Genomic DNA, 27,414 nt, shown 5'->3' with positions numbered 1-27,414 from the left:
TTTAAATTGGAGTATGTTCAGGAGTTAAGTATGGTTGATAATCCCATCATTGCGAAACGAAAATCAAAAACATCTTTATCTCTTTCTGAGCGCATCTCCTCCATCTTTCTCTCTCTCTCTGTTAAAATGTGTAGTGATTGCATTGAGGCAGAGAGAGCTGATCTGCATAATTGGAGTGTGAATGTGGGCTGTGTGTATGTGTGTGTGTGAGCGAGTGTTGCAAAGTGCATTTGGAGAGATCTTAATGTGCTTTTAAATGTGCAGTAATTGTCAAGCGCTGAGTTTTGGAGTGTGGAGATGTGGGAGAGGATCTTGTGACTCACCGCTGATCTTAAAGCATCCACAGACACACGCCGTGCACCCCTCCTGTCGCGCTATTGTCTGCTTGAACGCCTCGCTTTCAGCCTGTTGAGTGTCATCTCCTGTCTATTGAAATGTGCTCACAACAATCAAATCACAGATGCAGTTCATGAGCTTATATAAGGGCGAGAGAGGGCTGAGATTATACTGATGTGGCCACAGAGGCAGAAGAAGCCTTATTGTTTCTGTTCATAATGAAAATGCACCCATAAACGCTTTTCTCAGCAGGGCAATATCTACGCCTGGGCTTTACAAAGCAGCTTAACAAAGAAACCAATCCACTAGGGTTGTGTGGTATACATAGTCCTGTACGAAAAAAGTACCGTGGTAAAAATGTTGCTCTATCATCGTTTTGCAGATTTCATTACATTTCCTGGAAAATAATGTGTTCAGTTCAGGATGTGTGATTATGAAGGTAATGTGAATAATTAAGTGGGTGTTTAAGTGCATTTTTTGGAATTGTGATTAACTTGTAAATTAAGTGCAAATGGGATGTTTAACAAAAGAAAGATTGTTTTACATACTCTTTATGTGGCAGAACATAATTATCATCAAAACTCTGTAATGATATAATCTCGTATTTATGTAGAAATATTAAAGGAACGGTATGTAAAAAATGTATTTCAATTCATCATAAAATGGCACTGATATGTCACTAGACATTATGAAATCATGTTAATTTAAAATACTTATATCACTGACAACAGTAGATCGGCCAGAATATTGTCATTTAAAGGTTGTTGTTGCAGCCCTCAACTGATGTTGATGTTGTCATGTTGTGTTTTGGTCTCAAGCTCCGCCCTCCACTTATCAACCAATCACAAAGTCAGTAGTGTTTCAGCATCCGGGTTGCCAGATCTGCTCTAGTTACCACAGCTACAGCTATAAACGTTTCTTGCTGGATCCTGCAACCTATCTGGCAACCTTGAGTCGGGGGGGAGGGGGCGAGAGGAAACACCGCTCTACAGTCATTTGAAAGTGATTGCAGTACCAGTTTTGGCCACAATCTTACATACACTTCCTTTAATGGAAAGCGTCTAAGTAAGGTTTGGGGAAAGTTGTTATATTACTTATAAGTCCGGTGTTTGAATTTCCCGTGTGTATTGATGCAATTTGTGAAACTGAATATCTATAAACAGTATATATTATGTATATATTATGTGTTCTATAACTTACAAACTAACATTACTTACCAGTCTAATCATTTGTCATCATGTCAACTTTCTTTAGAATATTGTATTATTTTTATTTAAATAACACAATTGAATTCTTCCCTTTAGATATTGCATCTTTTACATAGTTTTTGAGATTTTAGATAAAGAGAATGATGTGTTTTCATCTCATTGACTACCACAATGCAGTTTTTTTGCTAAGTTGGCCAATACAAAAATGAAAGTTGGTCTATGCAGATAAGGTTGTTGAATATTTAACTTTATTGGGATATGTGCAGACTTTAGAGGTGTTGTTTGCCTTCACACTTCACAAGTTTTAGATTTTGTCAGTTAATATGAAAATCTCATTTGAGGTGAGCGCAGAGATTACTCTTTGTCACAAGTTCAACTAATACATTTTTCTAATAAATATAACTCTTTGTCAGCCATTTGCTAAAATCATAGTTCTTTTTTTTCTCATTATTGTACTCACATCACCCCATATTAACAGAAAAAGTATTCAGACCCTGTGCTGTGACACTCATATATTTAACTCAGGTGTTGTCCATTTCTTCTGATCATCCTTGAGATGGCTCTACACCTTCATTTGAGTCCAGCTGTGTTTGATTTATACTGATTGGACTTGATTAGGAAAGCCACATGCACCTGTCTATATTAGACCTTACAGCTCACAGTGCATGTCAGAGCAAATGAGAATCATGAGGTCAAATGAATTGCCTAAAGAGCTCAGAGACAGAATTGTGGCAAGTCACAGATCTGGCCAAGGTTACAAAAAAATTCTGCAGCACTTAAGGTTCCTAAGAGCACAGTGGCCTCCATAATCCTAAAATGGAAGATTTTTGGGACGACCAGAACCCTTCTTAGAGCTGGCCGTCTAGGCAAACGGATCTTTCGGGGGAGAAGAGCGTGCTAGAGATGCAGTCGGGAGATGGGAGAAAGTTGTAGAAAGTCAACCATCACTGCAGCCCTCAACCAGTCAGGGGTTTTATGGCAGAGTGGCCCGACGGAAGCCTCTCCTCAGTGCAAGACACATGAAAGTTTGCTAAAAAATACCTGAAGGACTCCAGGATGGTGAGATATAAGATTCTCAGGTCTGATGAGACTAATATAAAACTTTTTGGAACTTTTTCTACGTGTGGAGAAAATTTGTACCTGTCCAATACACTCCCAACAGGGCAGCATCATGCTGTGGGTTGTTCAGCTGCAGGGAAAGGACAACTGGTTGCAATCAAGGGAAAGATGAATGCAGCCAAGTACAGGGATATCCTGAAAGAAAACCTTCTCCAGAGTGCTCAAGACCTCAGACTGGGCCAAAGGTTCACCTTCCAACAAGACAATGACCCTAAGCACACAGCTAAAATAATGGAATAGCTTCACAACAACTCTGTGACTGTTTTTGAATGGCCCAGCCAGAGCCCTGACTTAAACCCAATTGAGTATCTCTGGAGAGACCTGAAAATGGCTTTCCACCAACGTTTACCATCCAACCTGACAGAACTGGAGAGGATCTGCAAGGAGGAATGGCAGAGGATCCCCAAAGCCAGGTGCGAAAAACTTTCCCCAAAAGACTCTGTTGGCTGTATTAGATCAAAAGGGTGCTTCTACTAAAGCAAAGGGTCTGAATACTTAGGACCATGTGATATTTCAGTTTTTATTTTTTGATAAATCTTCAAAAATGTCAAATTCTGTTTTTCTGTCAAAATAAGGGGTTGTGTGTACATTAATGAGACAGAAATTAACTTAAATGAGTTTAACAAATGGCTGCACTATAACAGAGGGAAAAATGTAAGGGGGTCTGAATACTTTCCTTACCCACTGTACTTACAACATCTTAATGGAGTGGAGTAAGCACACCTTGTCCCTCTGATGGCTTCTAGTACATCCAACCCATAAATAAAGTGGAGTAATAATTCCCTGTCTGGCTTCTGGTACCTCCAACCCCTTAATGGAGTGGAGTAATCCCACACCTTGTCCCTCTGATGGCTTTCAGTACCCCCAACCCCTTAATGAAGTGGAGTAATCACTCACCGTCTGCCTCTGGCTTCTGGTAACTCCAACCCCTTAATGGAGGGGAGTAATCCCACACCTTGTCCCTCTGATGGCTTTCAGTACATCCAACCCATAAATAAAGGGGAGTAATCACTCATCGTCTGCCTCCGCGGTTCTGGTACCTCCAACCCCCTTAATGAAGTAGAGTATTCACCAAACCTTCACCTTCTGATGGCTTCTGGTACCTCCAACCCTTTAATGGAGTGGAGTATTCACCAAACCTTCACCTTCTGATGGCTTCTGGTATCTCCAACCCTTTAATGGAGTGGAGTATTCACCAAACCTTCACCTTCTCATGGCTTCTGGTATCTCCAACCCTTTAATGGAGTGGAGTATTCACCAAACCTTCACTTTCTGATTGCTCCTGGTACCTCCAACCCTTTAATGGAGTGGAGTTTTCACCACACCTTCACCTTCTGATGGCTTCTGGTACCTCCAACCCTTTAAAGGGGGGGTGAAACACTCAGTTTCAGACAATCTCATGTCAATCTTGAGTACCTATAGAGTAGTATTGCATCCTTCATATCTCCGAAAAGTCTTTAGTTTTATCATATTTATAAAAGAAATACGAGCTGTACCGAGTCTTTCCGGAAAAAAACGAGCGCCTGGAGGCGTATCGTGTGGGCGGAGCTAAAGAATGACAAGCGCGCAAAACGGTGACGTCCTCAAGCGTGGAGAAACCCATCGCTATCTCAGCTAATAGATATGATCCAGAATCAAATCTGAGGCAGAAATAAATTGAACAGGAGAAACGGCAACATCAGGACGTCCGTCTCTGTGGTATGTACTGTATTTAGTGGCCTCTCAACATTTCTGTGTCTTTACTCGCAGTGTATTCGGTTCGGTTTATGGACTATTGTATGCGACTAGACCTTAGAAGTAGCAAGCAAAACGGTTTTGCACGTCAGACTAGTGTAACGTTATACAGAACAACAATGTAGTAACCGTTAGCGCATTTGAATGACGAAGCACGCGATCGTGTCGTTTACTGATGTTCACTCATGCGACGGTAGCCAATAGCAGAGACATTTGAAGCAGTTTAACTCACCGTCTGCTTCCAAAGCAGGACCGAACCTTTATCGCTGGGACCACGCCGTCAAAAACACACTTCTTTGGTATGATTTGGTGAAGTCCTGTGACAGCAGTGGCTGTGGAAATCCACTTTGAGACGCGACTGAAACGATGTTGTGAAGCTTCCCGTCATTTCTGCGTTCAAATCGGTTCAAATGCAGCGCTGCCTTCCCGGAATGCTGTGCTGAAGCGTTGAAGTCGCTCGACGTCACCCATAGGAATAAAGTGGAGCGCGGCGCGCTACATAAGTGTTCACGGACGACTGGATCTGCATCTGAGAGACTGTTTACAGCGTGCATTTCCTCTCTCTCGCTCGCTCTAGTCACGCGCGCGCACCCACCCACCCTACCGGGAGAAGAGCCCGTACGGCCCATACAAGGACCTTCCGCTCTATTAACGTCAAGCAGACCCTTACTCGAAAAAAACTCTCCGAAACTTGTGAGAAACCAGAAGGAGTATTTTTGACAGAAATACTCTATCAACATCCAACATTAGTTTTTGAAACTTTGTCTATGTTTAGGATGGGAATCCAAGTCTTTAACAGTGTAAAAAGCTTAGTATGCTTGAAACAGCATTTCACCCCCCCCCCCCCCCCCCCCCCCCCACCGTATGCTTTTGATGGCTTCTGGTACCTCCAACTCGTTAATTTAGTATTATTCACTCTTTTTTTTTCTTCATGTTTTTGGTAGGGTACAGAAAAAATACAGTGCTAAGCCATTTTACAGAACTGTCGACACAGAAAACTCTTAACAGCATGCCTTCAGTTAACGAGCACCCCATTTATATATAAGACTATATTATTACATTTTATAGAAATGTATTTATATATAAGTTTCATGTTTTTTTCCATTTTATTTATTGCCCCGGTTTCTGAATATTGCTTTATCCAAGTAGTAGTAGATCCATCCATATTCAAAAACAGTTATTTTATATTTTTTGAACAATGCTTGGTTAATATTATTTTTAATATGAGAAAAAAATCTTTACCTACCACTACCACAGCAGTTCATGTTTTCATCTGCAGAACAAAGTGAATAAAACGGTTCAACGGACACCCTACTACAACCCCCTCTAAACTGTAGACACATAATTATGTTTAAAAACAATATAAAAGTGAATCTGGCATAATAGGTCGCCTTTAATATATTTTTAAGTGTAATTTATTCCTATGGTGGCAACTGCATTTTCAGCTTCATTACCCCATTCTTCAGTGTCACATGATCCCCCAGAAATCACTCTAATGTGCTGATTTGCTGCTCAAGAAACATATTTCATCAATGATGAAAATAGTTGTCTTATATTTTTGTGGAACATTTTTATTTTGTTTAGGTTTTTGATAAATAGAAAGCTCAAAAGTAACAGCATTGACTGAAATAGAAATATTTTGTAACATTTAAATGTCTTAACAGTAGCCTTTGATAAATGGAATAGATCCTTGCTGAAAGTATTAATTTTGTTCAACTTTAAAAAGCAGTTTGCCGAAAGTTTGTGTTGTTTTAAGAATGCTTGTATAATTTTTCTTTAAACCAGACTGATCAGAGAAAGTCTTATCAGTAACCAACAGTATGTCCAGTCAACGTATCAGTGAATCCACAAAAAAAAAAAAAAAATCTATCTATCATACAGTATTAGGGGTCCTATAGAGGAGAGACAGACACATGAATGTTGAAGAATAAAAATAGGGGAGCAGAGTTTTTTTTTTTAAGTGAGATAAAATAAAGCACAGTTGATCTTTTATTTTTTTATCTCTACACACCCTGTCAGTTGGAGCTGTGGTCAGGGACTAATCTTATCCCCTCTCTCTCTCTCTCTCTCTCTCTCTCTCTCTCTCTCTCTTCTCTCTCTCTCTCTCTCTCTCTCTCTCTCTCTCTCTCTCTCTCTCTCTCTCTCTCTCTCTCTCTCTCTCTCTCTCTCTCGCTCTCTCGCTCGCTCGCTCTCTCTCATACACACACACAAGTCAAGTCCTCCACTATCCCAACAGCCTCATTAGAACAGATTGGTGCTCTCTCAGCCCTGAAATGGAAACTCTACTATACTGCTGTAGAGTGAGATCGGGTTTAGTTCAGAATTCTCTCTCTCTCTCTCAGCTGTCATTAGATTAGGGGAACAGTAGCAATTTTACAGAAGTAATATCATCTTTCTCTTTTTTTTCACACATTTATCTACCAGACAGAGGAAAATGCACCCCATCATAAAAAGGCTGCTTAATTAATATGATGTCTCAATTTAATTCTTGTTTTGTAAGACTTAAGGGTTTAAGGGATAGAAAATATAATTAGAGGTGCATGTAGCATGTTTTTGCTGTAAAATATCCAAAAACTACCAGTTTATGTATTTGTTCAGTTGAGGTCTTAACAACTGTCACAGCAGCCGCTGAGCAAACGCACAAAGTAACGTCATTTTAAACACACTTAAAGGGGCGGTGAAATGCTGTTTCATGCATACTGAGCTTTTTACACTGTTAAAGACTTGGATTCCCATCCTAAACATAGTCAAAGTTTCAAAAACTAATGTTGGACGTTTGATAGAGTATTTCTGTGTCAAAAATACTCCTTCCGGTTTCTCACAAGTTTCGGAGAGTTTTTTTCGAGTATGGGTCTACTTGACGTTAATAGAGCGGAAGGTCCTTGTATGGGCCTTACGGGCTCTTCTCCCGGTAGGGTGCGCGTGCGCGTGCGCGTGCGTGACTAGAGCGAGAGAGAGGAAATGCACGCCCATAAACACTCGCTCAGGTGCAGATCCAGTCCTCCGTGAAGACTTATGTCGCGCGCCGCGCTCCACTTTATTCCTATGGGTGACGTCGAGCGACTTCAACGCTTCAGCACAGCATTCCGGGAAGGCAGCGCTGCATTTGAACCGATTTGAACACAGAAATGAAGGGAAGCTTCACAACATCGTTTCAGTCGCGTCTCAAAGTGGATTTCCACAGCCACTGCTGTCACAGGACTTCACCAAAACATACCAAAGAAGTGTGTTTTTGATGGAGCGGTCCCAGCGATAAAGGTTCGGTCCTGCTTTGGAAGCAGCCGGTGAGTTAAACTGCTTCAAATGTCTCTGCTATTGGCTACCGTCGCATGAGTAAACATCAGTAAACGACACGATCGCGTGCTTCGTCATTCAAATGCGCTAACGGTTACTCCATTGCTGTTCTCTGTTGTATAACGTTACACTAGTCTGACGTGCAAAACCGTTTTGCTTGCTACCTCTAAGGTCTAGTCGCATACAATAGTCCATAAACCGAATCATGTCCTCATAAAATGCGAGTAAAGACACACAAAGGCCACTAAATACAGTACATACCACAGAGACGGACGTCCTGATGTTGCTGTTTTTCCTGTTCAATTTATTTATGCCTCAGATTTGATTCTAGATCATTATCTGTATTAGCTGAGATAGCCATGGGTTTCTCCACGCTTGAGGACGTCACCGCTTTGTTCGCGATCGTCATTCTTTAGCTCCGCCCACACTATACGCCTCCAGGCGCTCGTTTTTTTCTGTTTTTTAAACTGAGTGTTTCACCCCACTTTAAATGTATCTAATCTGATAAAGAGAGCTGCGTTACCTCATACTCATGACCGGAAAAGTGGAAATGGCACAGGAGAGTGTGTCCCTTAACGATAAAAGCCCCGCTGGTCACAAGGCGTGTTTTTGCATAACAATCGCTCCAGCGGCCTTGCTCAGCTCCTTCAACATTCAGTCCTGCTCTGCTTTATACTACAGTAACGTTAATATAATCACATTCATGAACATAATTTCTGCCTGAGTCCTATCCCGATTCTTTTCCACTTGCTGTGAGTTGAAAACAACATGTCCCAAGATTCTGAGCTCAAACTTGGCTTCATCAAACCATGCCTTTGTTTTGAATAGGCCCACTCTAGCAGACTGAAAATTTACATAGTGTAGCTTTAACTCAATATAAAACTTGTTAATTGTCAAAGATTGTCTCTTATTTGCTTAAAAGAATGTGTGTGTTTTTGTTTTAGGTACATATATGTGCCTCTGGGCGGCTCACGTCATGGTGTGTTCTGGAAGATTGTCTCCACAGCGCTGGCCTTTGGGTTTGTGTGCTACTGGCATGGTTGCCATGACTACCTGCAGTACTGGGCCCTGCTGAACTGGGTCGGGATCTTGATGGAGAACGTTCTCGCACTTCTCTTCTCCTCTCGTCCTCTTCATCACGCTATTGTGAGTTCACACACTCTCCTATTAAGTATTGGCTTTAAATAATGTTCTGTGTTTTAATGAAACAAGCTGTTGTATGATCACTTGATAAAACCACAAAGCAAAGCATAAATATAATAGCAAGCACTTTTGTTCTTGTCTTAGGTGTGTTGTCTGTCACCTCGGATGCAGAGGCGTGGCCTAGCTCTAATCTCCGCCCTCTCCACTGCGCTTCTGATTCTGTCCAATCTGCTATTTCTGGGTGGGATCCATGTGGGTAGAATCTTCTGGAAGAGGGTGTTTGTCCAAGGTGGGTCATTTAAATGTATATACCATTTTGAAAAAGTAAACTTGAGCATCTGTTTAATGAGATTATGAGATCAACTCTTTAACAGTAAAAAAATAAGTCATAATGCATGAGATAGTATTAACCCCCCAAGTACATCATTATATGTTATTTCATAATGACTTGATAGTCTTAAATATTTTAAATGTAATATCAAATAACACCCTGCAGGTAAACATGCTTTAGTATTTCACACATCAAAATAAGTGTTCTTCTTTATTGCAAAAAAAAAAAAGTATTTTAAGAAAGTCAAAAAAGTACTCTCTTTAAAGCAGCTTTTATTTCATTATTTTGGTATTATCTGCAAGTAAAGTTTTTAGAAATATGCTTTTAAGATTTGAAGTATACTACAAGTGAAAAAGCCATTCACACATCATCAGTCAGTTTTTTTTTATCCCCATCTGTAACCACTGATTAGTCAAAATGACAAAGTGTTTTTAAATTCTCTGGGAATGTATGTTTTCGACCTTTTAAAGTTTTTTGGGGGTCATGTTAAGGCAGTAATTTAGAAAGAAAGCTGAGTCAGCCCGATTTTGACCAGTACATAAGTTTCCCCCTATTTCCAAGTCAAACAACCACGTCAAATAGGCTAGATCTATGAATATTATTATAGCTGGTGGCTGCAACCCTACAGTGTGCGCATACACCGACACATACAAATAGACTCTTTAGTTGTTTTAATTGAAAGGAATGGCTGTTGTTCTCCAAATCATTTGCACACTCATCTTTTTATTTTCTTTCTTTTTTTAATCTGAAGCTATAGCAGCAACATTTAAAAGCTCAGGTCTCCATTTAGCGTGAAAGCTCATGTGATTGCCACTGGCTCGCCGAGCAGTACAATCGTTCCGTGTACCAGCTGCTTTGACATGATTATCAGTTTAACTCTTAACATGTGCAATGGCTTACGACCTCCCGAGTGTCCTAACACTGCACCAAAGTGGACCTTGAGGGCTGGGAGTTGAGAACCTCTCCTCCTTTTAGGATTTTGAAGAAATTGAAAATCAAGAAATTATTACATAAATTGAGATTCTGCACTATTTCTTAGTCACTAATCAAATACTTAAATTTGTGACATTGATCATGTCATTCTCTACAAACGATCAGATGTTCTTGCTTCTGCTGAAGTACAGGTGGCTCTCGTATCATGCTAGAGAACATGATCATCAGTTTTGAACCTCTGGAGTTTTATTAATAAATAGTTTGAAATCAGCCAAATGTGGTCTCAAACTATTGAATCCCAATGTAAATCCATTTGATCTTTGCATCCTGCATCAGAATCTTATCGGTAGCTACTTGGGAGCATTCATTGGCAGTTAAAGCACCAGTGGGCACCTGGACATTTATCTTTAAAGAGTTATAGAAAGAGAGATGAATGAAGGTCTTTTAAAAAGATAAAGGCAGGTAAGTGTCTCTCTGGAAGTTCTAGAAAGTGCTATTCATCCATTTGCCACCAAGTACCATAGTGGCCTTGGCAACAGTCGTCATGGTATCATTCGTTCTTGATAGCTGAAAGGTAGCCGTGCTGATCCCACCTGCCCCCTATAGCAACTGTCAGTCAGACTCTGACAGAAAGGTTTTGTGCCACTCAGTTAGAGGCAGGAGGAGCTGTGGGCTACAGTAAAGCTCAGAGAGAGACCTGCTGGGCACAGACAATCACAGAACCCCGAAGTTATTTGTTACTTTATTCAGTTCAATTCGCTGTTTATTTTAAGAACCATATCCTACTACTTTAGTTACATTTATTTTGTTATATAAGTTAAACTTATCGCAAATTGCACTGGTTGACAATTGCTGCTAACATCAAATTTAAGGCACTTATGTTTTTTCTACAGAACAACCACTAGTTCTGCTCACCTAATGTGCCCTCCAGAAGCTTGTGTTCTGCAAGTGAATGGCGTCTTGTGGTGCCATCCCAAAGAGGCACAAAATCACTTTCACAGAGCTTTACCATGACTGTTCCAAGCTGGTGAAATTATCTGCCTGAGGACAGGCATACACTGTGCAAGTTCGGACACTCAGAAGGTCATGAGATACTGCATACATTACGAGTCAGTTTCGTTTTCTTGTTTAAAAAAAATCTGCTGAGTATTAAGACATTTTCAAGAAGCATATTTTTCATCAACAATTGACACATTAATACTAACACTTACTATTCTATATATCTATTTAAAAACCTCACTGCGTACTGTGCTAGATTAGTCAAAGCATATTGTTGCCCTGTTGTTGGTTTGATTGCTTCTATTGCTCTCCTCTTTTGTAAGTCGCTTTGGATAAAAGCATCTGCTAAATGATTAAATGTAAATGTAACTTATTTTTATTTGTTGTTCAGGTCTTCCATACAGTCCTGGTCAGAATTATTGGCACCCTTAGTAAATATGAATAAATCTGCATTGTTCCTTTCAAACTTTTATTAAATATATAACCATTCATTCAAGTAAAACGATTGAAAATATAAAATGTTTATGTTAATAAATGTTTTTTTCTTAAAAACACATTGACCACATTTAAATCTGCACTGTGTAACTTTTTTAGTTCATTCTTAGCTAAAAACACTTAGTTCTTTCAAAAATATACAGTCTTGTTCAAAATAATAGCAGTACAATGTGACTAACCAGAATAATCAAGGTTTTTCGTATATTTTTTTATTGCTACGTGGCAAACAAGTTACCAGTAGGTTCAGTAGATTCTCAGAAAACAAATGAGACCCAGCATTCATGATATGCACGCTCTTAAGGCTGTGCAATTGGGCAATTAGTTGAATTAGTTGAAAGGGGTGTGTTCAAAAAAATAGCAGTGTGGCATTCAATCACTGAGGTCATCAATTTTGTGAAGAAACAGGTGTGAATCAGGTGGCCCCTATTTAAGGATGAAGCCAACACTTGTTGAACATGCATTTGAAAGCTGAGGAAAATGGGTCGTTCAAGACATTGTTCAGAAGAACAGCGTACTTTGATTAAAAAGTTGATTAGAGAGGGGAAAACCTATAAAGAGGTGCAAAAAATGATAGGCTGTTCAGCTAAAATGATCTCCAATGCCTTAAAATGGAGAGCAAAACCAGAGAGACGTGGAAGAAAACGGAAGACAACCATCAAAATGGATAGAAGAATAACCAGAATGGCAAAGGCTCAGCCAATGATCACCTCCAGGATGATCAAAGACAGTCTGGAGTTACCTGTAAGTACTGTGACAGTTAGAAGACGTCTGTGTGAAGCTAATCTATTTTCAAGAATCCCCCGCAAAGTCCCTCTGTTAAAAAAAAGGCATGTGCAGAAGAGGTTACAATTTGCCAAAGAACACATCAACTGGCCTAAAGAGAAATGGAGGAACATTTTGTGGACTGATGAGAGTAAAATTGTTCTTTTTGGGTCCAAGGGCCACAGGCAGTTTGTGAGACGACCCCCAAACTCTGAATTCAAGCCACAGTACACAGTGAAGACAGTGAAGCATGGAGGTGCAAGCATCATGATATGGGCATGTTTCACCTACTATGGTGTTGGGCCTATTTATCGCATACCAGGGATCATGGATCAGTTTGCATATGTTAAAATACTTGAAGAGGTCATGTTGCCCTATGCTGAAGAGGACATGCCCTTGAAACGGTTGTTTCAACAAGACAATGACCCAAAACACACTAGTAAACGGGCAAAGTCTTGGTTCCAAACCAACAAAATTAATGTTATGGAGTGGCCAGCCCAATCTCCAGACCTTAATCCAATTGAGAACTTGTGGGGTGATATCAAAAATGCTGTTTCTGAAGCAAAACCAAGAAATGTGAATGAATTGTGGAATGTTGTTAAAGAATCATGGAGTGGAATAACAGCTGAGAGGTGCCACAAGTTGGTTGACTCCATGCCACACAGATGTCAAGCAGTTTTAAAAAACTGTGGTCATACAACTAAATATTAGTTTAGTGATTCACAGGATTGCTAAATCCCAGAAGAAAAAAAATTTTTGTACAAAATAGTTTTGAGTTTGTACAGTCAAAGGTAGACACTGCTATTTTTTTGAACACACCCCTTTCAACTAATTCAACTAATTGCCCAATTGCACAGGCTTAAGAGCGTGCACATCATGAATGCTGGGTCTTGTTTGTTTTCTGACAATCTACTGAACCTACTGGTAACTTGTTTGCCACGTAGCAATAAAAAATATACTAAAAACCTTGATTATTCTGGTTAGTCACATTGTACTGCTATTATTTTGAACAAGACTGTATGTGCTCATTAATGTATATTTACTTCTTTCAAGTAATAAAGTATTCTCGTAAGTTTATAATATGCCATTGAAAATACATACGGGTGAGGGGTTCAAATGCCGGTCGCCATGTTGGCCCTCCATCTTGAAAGTACATTAGCCAAAGAGGGACATAACCGTAAATTCAAGCTCCACCTTTCGCGTTTTAACACTCGATGGCCGTGTGGAATGTGAAGAGGGGGATTGCCATGTTAATCTTGGACTAAATCGGCCACCGTAGGAGTTGAGAACGAAAATCAGAACAGAAACTAATATTCGCTGGATGGTCATATACCTTTTCACCGCTAGATGGGGGAAAATATCACAGTGTAGCTTTAATGGCACCCTTTGATTCAATACCTTTCGCAACCTCCGTATGGGTTCTCCTATAAAGCCTGATGAGTTTGGAGAACACCTGACATGAAATCAAAGACCATTCCTCCATACAGCCTCTCCAGATCCTTCAGATTCCCAGGTCCATTTTTGATACTCTCCTCTTCGGTTTTCTATAGGATCCAGGTCAGGGGACTGGAATTGCCATGCTAAAATCTTCATTTTGTGCTCAGTGATACATTTTTATGTTGATTTTGATGTTTGTTTTATATAGTTATCCTGATGAAAGATCCAACCACTACCCATTATCTTATCCTTTTGTGCACCAAACCCATCTCGTCATCTGACCTCTACTATACTTCTCATCATGCATTAAGACAATGTAGACCAGTGTCCTCTTCCAGGAAGATTCGTAACCTTGCCTGATGATTGGAACTTCTTAATTATTGCCCTGATGGTGGAAATGGGAATTTCAATGGGGAAAAGCTGAGTCATTTTGAGAGGATTTTAGTGTAACTGGATGAGTTCTCCAGCTGTGATCCTTGAAGAGTCTTTGGCCACTCATACTATACTCCTTATCATGCCTTAAGACAATGTAGACACGTGTCCTCTTCCAGGAAGATTTGTAACATTTCCTGTTGATTGGAACGTCTTAATTATTGCCCTGATGGTGGAAATGTGTATTTCAATGGGGGGAAAGCTGAGTCATGTTGAGAGGATTTTAGTGCAGCTGGATAAAGGCGAAGTTGAGAGAACACACTCGCACAGATCTATATTCTTACACAGACAAAATGAGACGCAGCACACACCTCCGAGCCGCTTAATTTTCGATTCAACTTTTTTTAGCCTTTCTACTACATTGCAGTGTTTGTAGTTGGTATGAAAAAATGCATTAAGTGGCCAAAGCTGTGACTCCAGCACCTGAAGGACAATGAGGTGTAACCAAATATAATCAACACCCCCCTTCTTTCATTTACTGTTTCATCCTTCTTTTCTTGTCCCTGATGCAACAAGGCAGCTAGGTCATTTTAATGAACTCAGCAGAGACAAACACACACACACACACACACACACACACCTGTCTGGTGTGTTTTAAATGCTCGGGGCTCTTAGTGGACATGTTGAGGGGAACCATGACTATTAGCATATCATATGGTCCTCAAATGGTCATGTAAATAAAAACAAAAGTTACATTTACATCGAATATTTCAGGTATATATATAAACCTGAATTTATAAAAACAACCTCTGATCAACAATGTCTCAATGTTTGTCCTGAGCAATTAAACCGACCAATGTTCTTCGGAAAAATATCCCAGGGCCTGCAAATTCTTCAGTTTTCTTGCCATTTTTGCATATTTGAACCCTTTGCAGCAGTGACTGTATGATTTTGAGATCCATCTTTTCAAACTGAGGATGACGGAGGGTCTCAAACACAACTATAAAAAATAATAATAATAATAAAAACACGGTTCCTGCTCCAGAAGGAAACACGTTGCATTAAGAGCCGGGGGGTGAAAACATTTGAACAGTACTTAATGCATCGTTTACTTCTGGAGCGTCAGTGAATTTGGAATAAATTTGTATAATAAAACATGTAACTCAGCGATACTGTACAAATGTTGAATAATTGTAAACATTTATTGATCTTGCAATGCATTTGCACACATGCATCAAATGAGAGTAACACAAGCAGAAGCAATTAATGCAATGGAGGGAGAATGTAATACAAGGACTGGTACCTACCATAACACATATCCATAAGTACTTGAGAAGAGCAGACCTATATAAATGCATTAAGTGAAGTGCTCTCGGAAAAGGTGTGTCTTCAGTTGTTTTTGTATATTATAATGGATTCTGCTGTTCGGGAGAAGGTTGGAAGGTTATTTCACCACCAGGGGATAGTGAGATTTTAGAATGTGACCATGTGCCACTTTGTGATGGCACCACTAGACAGTTTACTGACTGCAGGGGGCAAAAGAGAATGTTAATGAGATGAGTGAATACGCCCCTGTAGTCTAATAAGATTTCACATTTTATACATGTTAATCTGTGTGAGGTTATAAATCAGAGCTCATGTGGGGGAAATGATGTGTGTATACTGCAGTAACCTCTTGTAAATTCTGCTACATAAGCAATTCTGTACTGAGAAAACACCAGACTTTAATGTTTTGAGTGTATACATTTTGAAATTGCAGTGCTCCCAACTGAGATTTAAAACGATTGCAAATAAAAAGACAGTCTCTAATGCTGTTTCTGTCCACAAGTAGTCAATCTGACCAGTAAACCTTCATGTACATCATTTGATGCTACTGAGATCATTCCAAAATAAATTTTGTTTGGAAGGGATGGTGTATAGACCTGAAATAATCTGAAAAATTAAGCACTTGAAATAGTTGAACACATGTGCAGTACTGTGATGTGCATGTCTAGGCCTACATACGTTTGTTTTAGATAAGTATGTATTGTATATATGATAAGTATTTTATCTTATTAAGATAAGTATGGTTACTTGCATCTTACGAACTAGTCAGTGCAAGAGATTTAATATTTACTAAATAGTTTAGCTCTTTAGATATATGTCAGCTTTGTTTTTAGATATGTCATCAGGGCAAAAACGGCAATTATGCTTACATGGTGAAAGTTACAATAGTGACTCTCTGGTTTTGAACAATTACGAATGGGCAACGTTTATGAGCTTAAAGGGATAGTTCATCCAAAAACTGAAAACTGCTATGCTTAGGATGGCTTGAGTGTGTATAAATCATGGGATCATTTTTCAGTTAATTAAAAAAAAAATTGATCACACTAATATTCTAATTTGTGGGATACAAATATTATAGGACACGTGAGGTCTTAAATGAGCCCTGTATCTGTCTGGCAGGTGCCCTCAGGGAATTGACAAATCCAGATACAGACGCATTTCCTGTTCGGTGTCTGCTTATCTTGTTTGTAGGTTTTAAAAATTCAAACCACAAAATTATTTCTGCGCATCCTTGTTTTGTTCCATTCAAACTCTCTCTTCTCCTCTGTTTCTTCAACAGGCTGGTCTTCTGTGGCCGTTCCAATGGTTGCTTTTCTCTATTGCTTTGCCCAAGTTGGTATTGAGTGGGACATGAGATGACAACACCGCTCCGGGTGGAATCATGGGAAGGCAGAAAGCACACTGGTATTTAAAGTTTTAAAATGCTCTCGACCAGTCACAATGTGGACAGCTAAAGCATTCCTTTCAACTCCTGCAATATTATGTTTCCTTTGTATATGATACTGTAGCTATGCTGTATTTCAACTGTGTGTGTGTGTGTGTCTGTGTGTGAGAGAGAGAAAATGAAATGACATGAATGCTCCAGGTGTGTGTTTGATGGTTAATCCTGGTTTATTTATGAGTTTGTCTGAACACTGATGGTGACACATGTCTCTGATCAGCGGCCAGGATACAGCCGGACCATTGCTCTCGCTGTCTTTCTGTCTCTCCATCTGTGTATATTTCCATCCTCAGGTTCATTTTGTCCCTCTGATCTTTCTTGTCCTGATCTCTCTCTCTCTCTCTCTCTCTCTCTCTCTCTCTCTCTCTCTCTCTCTCTCTCTCTCTCTCTCTCTCTCTCTCTCTCTCTCTCTCTCTCTCTCTCTCTCTGTCTTGTCTCATTCATTTTCTCTCGCTCCTTGAGCATCTACTTCTATCTTCTTACTAACAGCTCAAGCTGCTGTGTGTGGTTAATTAGATCAGTGATCTCCTAGCCTGGAGTTTGTCCTTTATTAGAGAGAGGTAAGACGTGTGTGTGTGTTTCAGTGTTAGGAGGGATTACACTTTAAAGAGCTTTATCTCTGCAGCGTACCTTTATCAGCATCAGATTAATCTTTCATAATCCCTTCACACAATCTCTCTCTAAAGTTCAATTTAGTGTGCTTTATTTGCAGTATATACCTGTATATTTGTATTACCATATATGTATTAACATGATGATGAAAAATGTCCTTTTGCAATACAGAATAATACTGCAAGTAACAAATAAAAAAGGTAATAGAAATATTAAGTATTTGAAATGAACATGATTTATTAATGTCTAGTGCCATATCAGGGCCATTTTATGAATCATTTTTTTTTTTTTTACATATAGTTCCTTTAAAGGTGCACTCGGTAGACTATTTGTATCGCTTTTGATATGATTGCAGTCCCTGTCTTTCTCTGCTCTGTGATATGATGTTATTTTAGTAGATGGTATGGCAGAGGTCATGCATGACCTGCCCTTTCTGTGAGTCATTCTGAAATTGCTTACTGACACCACACGTTACACGGGTTCTTGATGTGCATATGTGTGTGTTTCTCAGCACAGGTCACTCTGATATTAATGAATGTTGATTCATTGTTATGTAACATTACACACATGTCAGTGTATGTAATTGTATTTGTGTTTTGTTTAAAAAACAAAACGTAACACAAACACCAAATTTCCCTCTGCTTGGAGTCAGCATGAGTTTTGTTGATTTTTAATGAGATAAATGAATTTTTTTAATATTATGGTTTTAATTTAATTCATTAGGATTAGACCTGAAAGTTGTTTTGCTAAAACAATGGCTATTTGGCCATTGGTGAACATTATCAAATAACAACCTGTTATTATGGACAAATCCATTTCTTTTTGAGTACATTATTCACATTTCCATTGATGTCTTGCTTTCAAAAGTAGCTCTAAAAGAAAGTGAAACACACCAGTTAAACAGCATTCAAGTAAAAAGAGTATGGGCGAAAATACGTATATAAAATATTTTATTGTCATAAATAATATTTTACAGCAATTTTACAAATGTTGTCTTTGTGCTTTACAGTAGTAGTAATTTCCATGTGAGTTGATGATTTCTGTGAGGATGTTTCAGTCAGTGGATAATGGCCATGCTGTCTGCCGAATACATCTGAAATAAGTTCTTAATTAGGGCTGTTTTTAAAGAATGACCTTTAGAAGGACCTCTGTGAGCGGACAGACAAACCCTGCGGTTTGATAGAACAGCACAGCTCCGTTTGGACTTCAGTATCAGTGTTAATGACTCTAAAAATACCCATTGTTCCCCCACATGTCAAGTTTCTATTCAAACATATATACGTACATGCAGCAACACACAAATTAATATGCTGTGTTCGATAGCGTGTTTGGTTGATTCTCTCAAAACCGGTCAAGAACATGTTCATCTTTCATTCCAAATTCAAAAGGGAAAAAATATATATATATATTGCATGGAAAAATACATGCAGTAAGATTTTGAGGTTTTATAGTTTTACATTTAAATGAATCATTTCATGTTGAGTTCTCAGTATTTTTTGTACATATAGTATTCTTTGTACACTGCAAAAAATTGTTTCTTGTTTAGTATTTTGGTCTTGTCTAAATATCTAAAAATTCTGTGACATAAGATATTTGTTCTTGTTTTCTGTCAAATAAAATCAAGCAAAATGATCTGCCAGTGGGGTAAGAGAAACAATATTGCTTCTGTTGTAAATGGGTCACATTATGGGGTTTCTTTTCCTTTCTCTTTAGTGTGTTATGTAGCTCTTTATGCATGTATAAGATCTGCAGATTTAAAAAGCTCAAAGTCTCCCAAAGAGAAAACCCAAAGAGATATACTTTGTAAAAGTTAAGGCTCACCACACCTTCCTAAAATCCAATTAGAAAACGGTGGCTAAGCTTTAGTTACAACACTGCATTTTTCGGGGGACTGTTTCTAGCACTTGATAGCGCACAGACCGTTTCTACGCCTTTTTTGTTTCTACGATAACAAATGCAAACTTGCCAATCTGACACTTTCTGGTCCAGTCACGTTGGCAACGTTGATCGATCAACTTGATCATCCGGATCAGATCTGGGCTCGAATTGGTAAGGTAGGAACAACATTATCATCTGTCAAGATTGCTTTGGTTCGGGAAGCCGATGTTCCACATATAAGAAGTCTGATAGTTTCCTGGTTCTATGAAGCCAGTCCCTCAAAAATACGCAATGGGCTCTGATTGGTTCGCTGGCCAATCTTTGTTCTGATTCGCTAATCGCCTAGCACACTCCAGCCTACTCCTCTTAACAGCAATAAAAAATGGCCACGCCCCCCTTATTTAATATTCTCGGAGGAGGGGTTTATGTAAATATTGTAGCTGCTGATGTCAGCGAGTCTGGAGGAAAAAGTTGTAGTTCCCTACCAGCCGTTTGCTGTAGTCCTTAGAAATAGATTTCTTTAAAAGCAAATATCTCCCTTTGCTTTAAACTTTGAGCGTTGTAACTTTGCAGATGTTGTTTATGCTCAAACAGCAACATTACACACTAGCTAAAGTTAGAAAAGTGAAATCGTGTTTTACCACCCCTTTAAGGTATTCAGGCCAATCACAATGCACTGGATCCCTCCATCTATATTTAGATAGATTTGGACTGGAAACAAGACAAAAATGCTAAGTAGAAAAGGCTTTTTTTTTGCAGTGTATTTATATTAAAATTAATTGTGTAATTATTTTATATTAATATTTAAAATTAAGTGTAAGATTTTATATTTAATACATTTTTATTGTTTTTAATTTAATATCAGGATAAAATAGTCCTAAAACTGACTTAATTTACTTTATTCAAATTATAATTTCTTTTTTTTATTAATTTGGGATAAATAGGATTTACTCATTTAGGCTTCTGTCAAAGAAACCTGACCATAGAAAAGTTTCTTTATCAAATGATGTAGTTGAGACATGATACTTTGGTACTCAAGTCTGAAAAAAGTATTCAAACTGCCTAATGCGAGTCTGAGATTCATTCCCCCCTACTAAATGCAAATTTGGACTCACTCATTCACCAAGAGTCAGACAGGTCTACTACAAAGACTGAATCCATTAGCTCTATGGGGTAAGAGGCAAGAGATTAAATACTCCTGCTGTAGAGGAGTACTTTCTTTTTAATGCTAATTTATTCCGTTTTCCTTTGTATTTACCATGCATGTCTTAACCTTATTTTAAGTGCAAATCAAGCCATGCTGTTGTCGTATTTGATCAAATCAGTCACGATCAGATGATAATGAATCTCTGTAAGTAAACCATGCTAGTATCTACGGGCTGCGCGTCTCTGCCTAAAATCTCATTCTCCCTTACAAAGAAAAAGTGCATTCTCTGAATGTTAAAACTCTTATTGCTGTGCTGCAGAGGCATGCAGTGACATCAGGGCTGCATTTAGTTTCTTATATTATGTTGATTACATCGTGTGGTTAAATGTTATATCTGGGCTGGAGAAGTGTGGCAGGAATAATTTGTGTGAAATACAGCAGAAATGATTATTGCTTCAGACTCAGCTCAGGCTGATGCTTTACATTCCAGTTTACATGGATTTGCATGTCAGTATTGTTATTAATATCATTGTAACATTCATGTGTCTTATTTAAAATCAGTTCCGGGTTCCCGGATACCTTTTTGAATTTCTGCTCAGTATTTGGTGTCTAAGCAAATGACCCATAATATTAAAGCTAATTAAGATATCATTATTGTAAAACAAGCTCTGAAGCATAAAATAACCTTAATGGGAATTTTGCCATTTAATATTGTTCCTCTGGTGTCCTGCTGACAGAATGAGATAATCATCTCTTAAGGGCAAAAAATACATTTATATATCGTTAAAGAAACCTTCCTGTACAAAATGTCCTTTTGTTGTAAAATAAATAAATCTTCATGTAGGAAGAGCGTGACGTTTGAAACTTCTTGTCTTTCTTTCCATAACCACATTTGTTTTATTTTTCTGATGTGATGTTTGATATGACCTTGTAAGTTTTTTGGTTTCTCTCTGTGCTCTCAGGTAGTGGAGAAGCAGTTGACATTGAGGTGATATACTGACCTCGGCACATCTCCTGTGGACCTGATAATGACCTCTCTAACCTGAGAACATCTCACAGCGTGCTAACATGTCCCTTAACCACTCTCCTGACGGGCACTGTATGTTCATTTCCATGATTCAAAAAACACACTGAGTTTGTATGGTCAGGCACTCGCTCTTTAGGATACAAATGATAAAACCTGAAAGATTAAGTGTCATCTCAGAATATATAAGTTCATATATTCTGTGACCGAGATAAAGATAATCAGGTTTGGTGGTGGTGTTCAGAACAGAGGTCTCTGTGTTCCCCCCTGGACCTCATTATGGAAATCAAGGTGGAGTTGATATGGGGGAGGGACGCTGGAAGAGACAGCAAAATAAACAGCTATTTATATCTTAGCCATGTGATCAAAGGATTAACTCCTAACTTAATGTAATAATAGGGGAGACTGGGACTAGCTGTCACAACTCCAGTGAATATTTCTCAAGATTGTTTAGATTTTTTTACAAGGCAATTTCCCTACAGACACATACCATTTGGACATTTTTATCAACATTGCCCTGAAAAAAAAAAGATTCAGTTCATTGACCATGCTGTTCAGTTGTCACAGTGGGAGCCTGATATTAAAAAGCCTATTTTAGGCTTTTGACAAGCAGCCCCAGTCACCCCTGCTTACCAGTGAAAAGATAAAAAAATGTTTCTTAAAGAACATCAGACATTATAACAGGGCTGGTGAGAAGATAATGCCACATCTTCGGTATTGAACATGTATAACATCCAGGAAGGGGGTCAGAATGAGCTCTCAGACCATCACCCCTCTTCGTTCCTGAGATTCTTTGTGTTTTGATGTTTGCTGTAATGCTGAAAGTTCCTCGTCACTGCGTTAATGTGGTGTTGTAACTGAAATCATGTGTACATATTACATCCATCATTTCATTTTGGAAAACAAAGCTACACTGCACAACAGGTCGGAATAATAAAGGTGCGTCCGTGGTGTATGTTTGTGTGCTTTCTGGAAGACCCAAATCATTGATAAAGAAACCACATACATTCTTTTGTTTCACTAGTTTTCTATCTTTGTTATTTTATAAAACTTGGCCACTGCAATCCAGCAAGTCATTGATGCACTTGCTTGAAGATGCCTATTGTAGACCAAAGGACGTGAAGTTCCTTTCACAAGACTTGCATCAACATCTACAACTGCATTGAACTTCATGCTACAGCTCTACCTCTGAACAACATTGTGAGCAGGCCACATGCTGTAAAACGACGCTCAAAGTTAAAACATTGTCAAATGTCAAAGGAATATCTATTGACCGTATAAAGGGGACGAGAAGGACCACTTGTGGAATATAAAGGAGTGAAAACGTTAAACTTGATATGGTGACTAATAAAAGTCCTGCTTTTCAGTAAAAAAAGGTTGTTTCCTCACAGCAATTTAGTGTAGGTTTAACAAAAAAATGATAGGGATGCACCAATATTAATATTCTAATTCTGTCATTTTACTCACCCTCATGCCGTTTCAAACCTGTAAGACATTCATTCATCTTCGGAACATAAATGAAGATGTTTTAAATAAATTCGACAGCTTGGAAACTACCACTTTCAAGGCCCAGAAAGATAGTAAAGCGATCAATTGGCACCTTTCCACTGCACGGTTCGGTACGACACGGCATGACTCGGCTCGGTTTGGTTTTCCACTGCAGTCAGCACCACTTTAAAGTGGGTGGGATTATAGAATGATCGTTGTAATTATGCCGCCTCTACTTCTCGACATATTTTTAACTATAAGACGAAGAAGTTTGTTTCAAGGTAGGCTGATACTGCTAAACGAGAGCGTCTTAGGCACTCGTACAACAAAGCGCAGATGATGACATCTCCTGATTTGCTCAACGGCGCACAGAGGGGTAAGCTAATGTTGTATTTTGCAATGTGTTTAGGGTTCTGTACCCGCTATATCACTGACACAAAAGCATAAAATGTTAGTGGCGATTCTCTCTGAACAATCAATGATCTGCAGTGTTTACACGTCACTTTTTCACATTGGTACAGCACGACTGGAACCTTAACCGAGGTGATATGATTTAAGTGAACCGTACCGAGCTGTGCCATGCAGTAGAAATGTGCCAAAGCGAACCGTACCGAACTGTGCCATGCAGTAGAAATGTGCCAAAGTGAACCGTACCGATCTGCACCATGCAGTGGAAAAGCGCCTAAAAGCGAGCCGTACCGAACTGTACCATGCAGTAGAAAGTGTGCTAAAGCGAGCCGTACCGAACTGTACAATGTACAGTGGAATAGCACCAAACGTGACTTTAGTGGTTCAACCCCAATTTTATGAAGATGATTTTGGAGAGATGCGAGTGCTTTTTGCTAAAAAAAAACACAATTGTGTTAATCGACGAAAAAATGTGTAAATAAAGTGGTAAATTGTTTTATTTTTTTGTGCAAAAACGGCAGTCGTATGGCTTCATAAAATTAAGGATAAATCACTGGAGTCACATGGATTACTTTTATGATGTCTTTAGTTTTCTGGGGCTTGAAAGTGGTAGTTGCGTAGCTGTCAATGGAGGGACAGAATTAATTTTATGACAGAGTTAATTAATGACAGAATTCTCATTTTTGGGTGAACTTTAATATTTATGTTATGAATGAAATAAAAAGTCTATTTTATATATAAATATATATTTAAAAAAACATTAAAAACTTAAATAATTGTAATGCTAAAAGATAATTTAGACCACAACATTATGTAAACTATGAAAATGTATAGTTCAAATTTTGCTACAGATTACAATTAACAGTCTTGTTAAATTAGGTTAGTTACAGACTAACTTCAAGTGTGCATTAGATGATGGCAAATGTGTATGCAAACTAAAAAATATCGGAAGTGTACATGTATTGTACAATTAAATATCCAGTAATCGCTGTCATTTATCCAATAAATCTGTAAAAAATAAATCTGTAATATTAACCAATGACCAATATGGTACCAATATAATGTGCATCCCTAAACATGTATTAAACCACTGTTTTGTACGATTTTATTTGCCATTTTGTTGAGATGTGCATTGACGCAAGTCATGTAAAGGGCCTTAACAGCTGTTACACTTCAAAACCCCTGAAGAGCTCATTAGTTTCTCCAGTAACATTTACAACTCTCGGGATAGTAGTTGATTTGTCATTGTACAAACACGTTTGTCTGGGGTTTCCATGGTTCCTGGGATGCTCTCTGCTTCTTCAATCTTTCGGCTAGCTGCTCATATCCACACCGCCACATATTTGGGCAAGACGCTAAGCTCTGTGATTCCTGATAACGGCTCGAGAGTGAGCCAACAGGACGGTGCAGAATGGATCTCTATGCCAGAAAAACTGCAGGGCATGAACAGCAGTGTGTGTGTGTGAGAGCTCGAAAGAGAGAGGGGAAGACTTGCTACATGAGTCGGATCTTGAAGGGCCCGCACTTGCAGTTGGGGACCGTGCATTGCCATGACAACCCTCAGTCAGAGTGGGCCCTGCGGCAAGAGCTCTCACTGTCTGTCAGCCTCGCAGGACTAAAACGGGGAGCAGTTCGACACAAAGAGTGTCTGTGTGACAACTAACACACCATCACTTTGGTATCACAGATGCTCTGCCTTGGGATAAGACATCCTCTTCTCCTTTCCAGTGTCTTATTTCATCCTTTCCCTCACTCATTCTCTCTCTCACACACACACACTCACTCTCAGAGTGTCTGTCATGCTTTTTGCTGGCACACGTGTCAGTAGTAGTTCCATTTTTTAAAAATTCTTTTCTCAGAGTAAGTCTCTGAATCATTTCCCTTTCAAGAAGAAAGGAGCTTACCTCTCTCATTTTCTTCAAGGGAATATGTCCTCCTTGTCTGTGTCTGGTGATGTCGGCCGTGAGATCTGGAAGAGCGACATGGGAGAGGTCGGAGACTTTCTGCTCCTTAGCAACCTCAACACCTCAGCGACCTGCGTCTCCAAGGCAACCATTCTGTTACCGAGTGCCGACAGCTCCTCTTTAAGTTCAGTACGGAGTTCCAGGAGTGAGGCGTGTAGCGTGTTTTCGGGAATAGTGGGGATAGGTGGGATCGGGGGAGTTTTTCCGTCGGGTTGGACCGGGCTTCGGTCTACAGGGGTGCGGGCGCCACCCTCGTCCAGCCGCAGGTCGCTTTTAGTGATGCCGCTGTCGCAGGAGTCGGTCTTCTTCAGTCTGCTGGGCTCCAAAGTCTTTCCGGAACTGCTCCGCTCTGGAAGCGTCTCCATTGATTCCGCTTTAGGAACGTTTCCCCAGCTCTCTGGCTTTGCTATGCTTTCCCTAAACCTGGCCCACCCTCTTGCACGTGGCTCTGATGTCCGAGGGATGTTTGGGACGGGGGCGCTGAGCTTGCCCTGGTCGAATGCACCCAGGGTGCGGTTTTTGATTGGATGGGACGGGATAGGCGTGGCTGGGCTTTCTGTCACCGTGACGATGCTCGTGGTGGCGACCACATCTTGGCTGATGATTTCGTTGTGGATTTGGCCCTTCTCGACATCAGAGTCGTCGGAGTTGGGCCGCACGGCGGCAAGACGGGCTTCCTTCTGCTGGCGGAAACGCTGGAACAGACGGCGGACGGGATGATCTGGGGGAAGGTTCAGCGGGGCCTCGTTCTTCCTCCTCTGCCTCTCCTCTTCCTCACGCTTCACGTCACTGATCTTTCTGAACACAAGCTGAAAAGACATAAATAGTTAAACATACACATGCGGTCAGGCAACCATTGAACAATACACATCCAAACTCTATTCTACTATAATATACAAAAAAGTGACTTATCTTGCATTCAAGGTATACATTTTTTATTTCATGCATTCCCTGGGAATCAAACCCATGATCTTTCCGTTGCTAGTTCCATATTCTACTGCACCATGTAGTATTTTTGCAGTTAAATCTCCAAAAAACACCAGGCCAGTGTTACATATTTTGTTCAGTTGAGTACTTACAATATCCCAAATGTTTCCAGCTATTTGTAAATTGTGAGAAAGTTGCTATTTTAACCAAGGACCGGGCCATCTGAGGGAGTCGCTTGTCAATTGCGTCATATCTGCGTTACCCTCATTCTCCGGTTTTTAAAAACAAAATAAACCGTGGTCAGGCACTTTTACGTTGTACAGATAGCCTCTTAAAATCTAAATAATAATAATAATAATAGATTTTATTTATAACGCACTTTTCATTCCGAAGAATCTCAAAGTGCAACAATGGAAAAGGAAAAAAAAACTAAAAACATTGATTAACAAGAAAAAATATAGAATAATACAAACAATCAACCAACACAACAGTTAAAAGCTTTTCTAAACAGAAAGAAGAGCTGATGGTGGAAGTCTCTGTAAGCTCCACAATACACTGGTCCACTCCATGTTTTACATTCCTCCCAGCGCTAGAGGCTCTGTTGCTACATATTCCCAATTTGGCAGTGTCCTGATGACGTTGTCGAGGCATGACAGCTGAAGACCAGATGGAGGGGATCACCGCAGCACCATGCAGGAGGCAAACCAAGTTCTCAGGGCACCTCTGTGGACACACCGGGGTCGGCGCAGAAGTCCAAGCCGTTTCACGGCCGCAATGCAAGACGGAACAACGGCGCAGCCGAGACGCGGAACATCCCAACGTCATGCTAGACGCCGTGCCGGTGCAAACGGCGCCAATCAACCGGCAATCTCAGCCACCACGCAGCCCAAACCCAAAGGAGACCACCAGAGACTAATCCCAGCGAGCAACACGAAACGTCCTTCAAACCAGATGCAACCGCAACAATCCAAACAAAAACAGCAGGGAAGCGGTGGAAAACGACGAACAACGTCCTCTCAGCGGCCGCCAGCAATCA

At 39.7% G+C, this 27,414-nt stretch overlaps 2 protein-coding genes across 7 annotated transcripts in view; one reads left to right on the top strand and one right to left on the bottom strand.

The window, feature by feature from the left end:
* hhat (hedgehog acyltransferase) overlaps nt 1–23,667 on the top strand; it is a 57,826-nt gene extending 34,159 nt beyond the window's left edge. Inside the window, exons 10-13 of one of the 3 annotated variants that reach the window (XM_067455437.1) lie at nt 8,636–8,837; nt 8,979–9,123; nt 16,769–16,893; nt 21,530–23,667. In XM_067455437.1, the coding sequence (XP_067311538.1) occupies nt 8,636–8,837; nt 8,979–9,123; nt 16,769–16,848 (427 nt within the window). In that variant the 3' untranslated portion in view covers nt 16,849–16,893; nt 21,530–23,667. Of the gene's footprint in view, nt 1–8,635; nt 8,838–8,978; nt 9,124–10,991; nt 11,484–16,768; nt 16,894–21,529 lie in introns of those variants that run through there. The other 2 variants (XM_067455436.1, XM_067455439.1) reach the window with 2 other exon arrangements.
* Nucleotides 18,476–27,414, bottom strand: part of kcnh1a (potassium voltage-gated channel, subfamily H (eag-related), member 1a) — a 75,630-nt gene continuing 66,691 nt past the window's right edge. For 3 of the 4 annotated variants that reach the window (XM_067455434.1, XM_067455433.1, XM_067455435.1), the window contains one exon: nt 18,476–26,260. In XM_067455434.1, coding sequence (XP_067311535.1) covers nt 25,406–26,260 — 855 coding nt within the window. In that variant the 3' untranslated portion in view covers nt 18,476–25,405. The remainder of the gene's footprint in view (nt 26,261–27,414) is intronic. The other variant, XM_067455432.1, reaches the window with a different exon arrangement.

The sequence above is a fragment of the Pseudorasbora parva genome, chromosome 10, assembly GCF_024679245.1.
Source record: "Pseudorasbora parva isolate DD20220531a chromosome 10, ASM2467924v1, whole genome shotgun sequence".
NCBI lineage: Eukaryota > Metazoa > Chordata > Actinopteri > Cypriniformes > Gobionidae > Pseudorasbora > Pseudorasbora parva.
The sequence above is the reverse complement of the archived record's forward strand: the minus strand, read 5'-3'. Positions and strand labels throughout refer to the sequence as shown.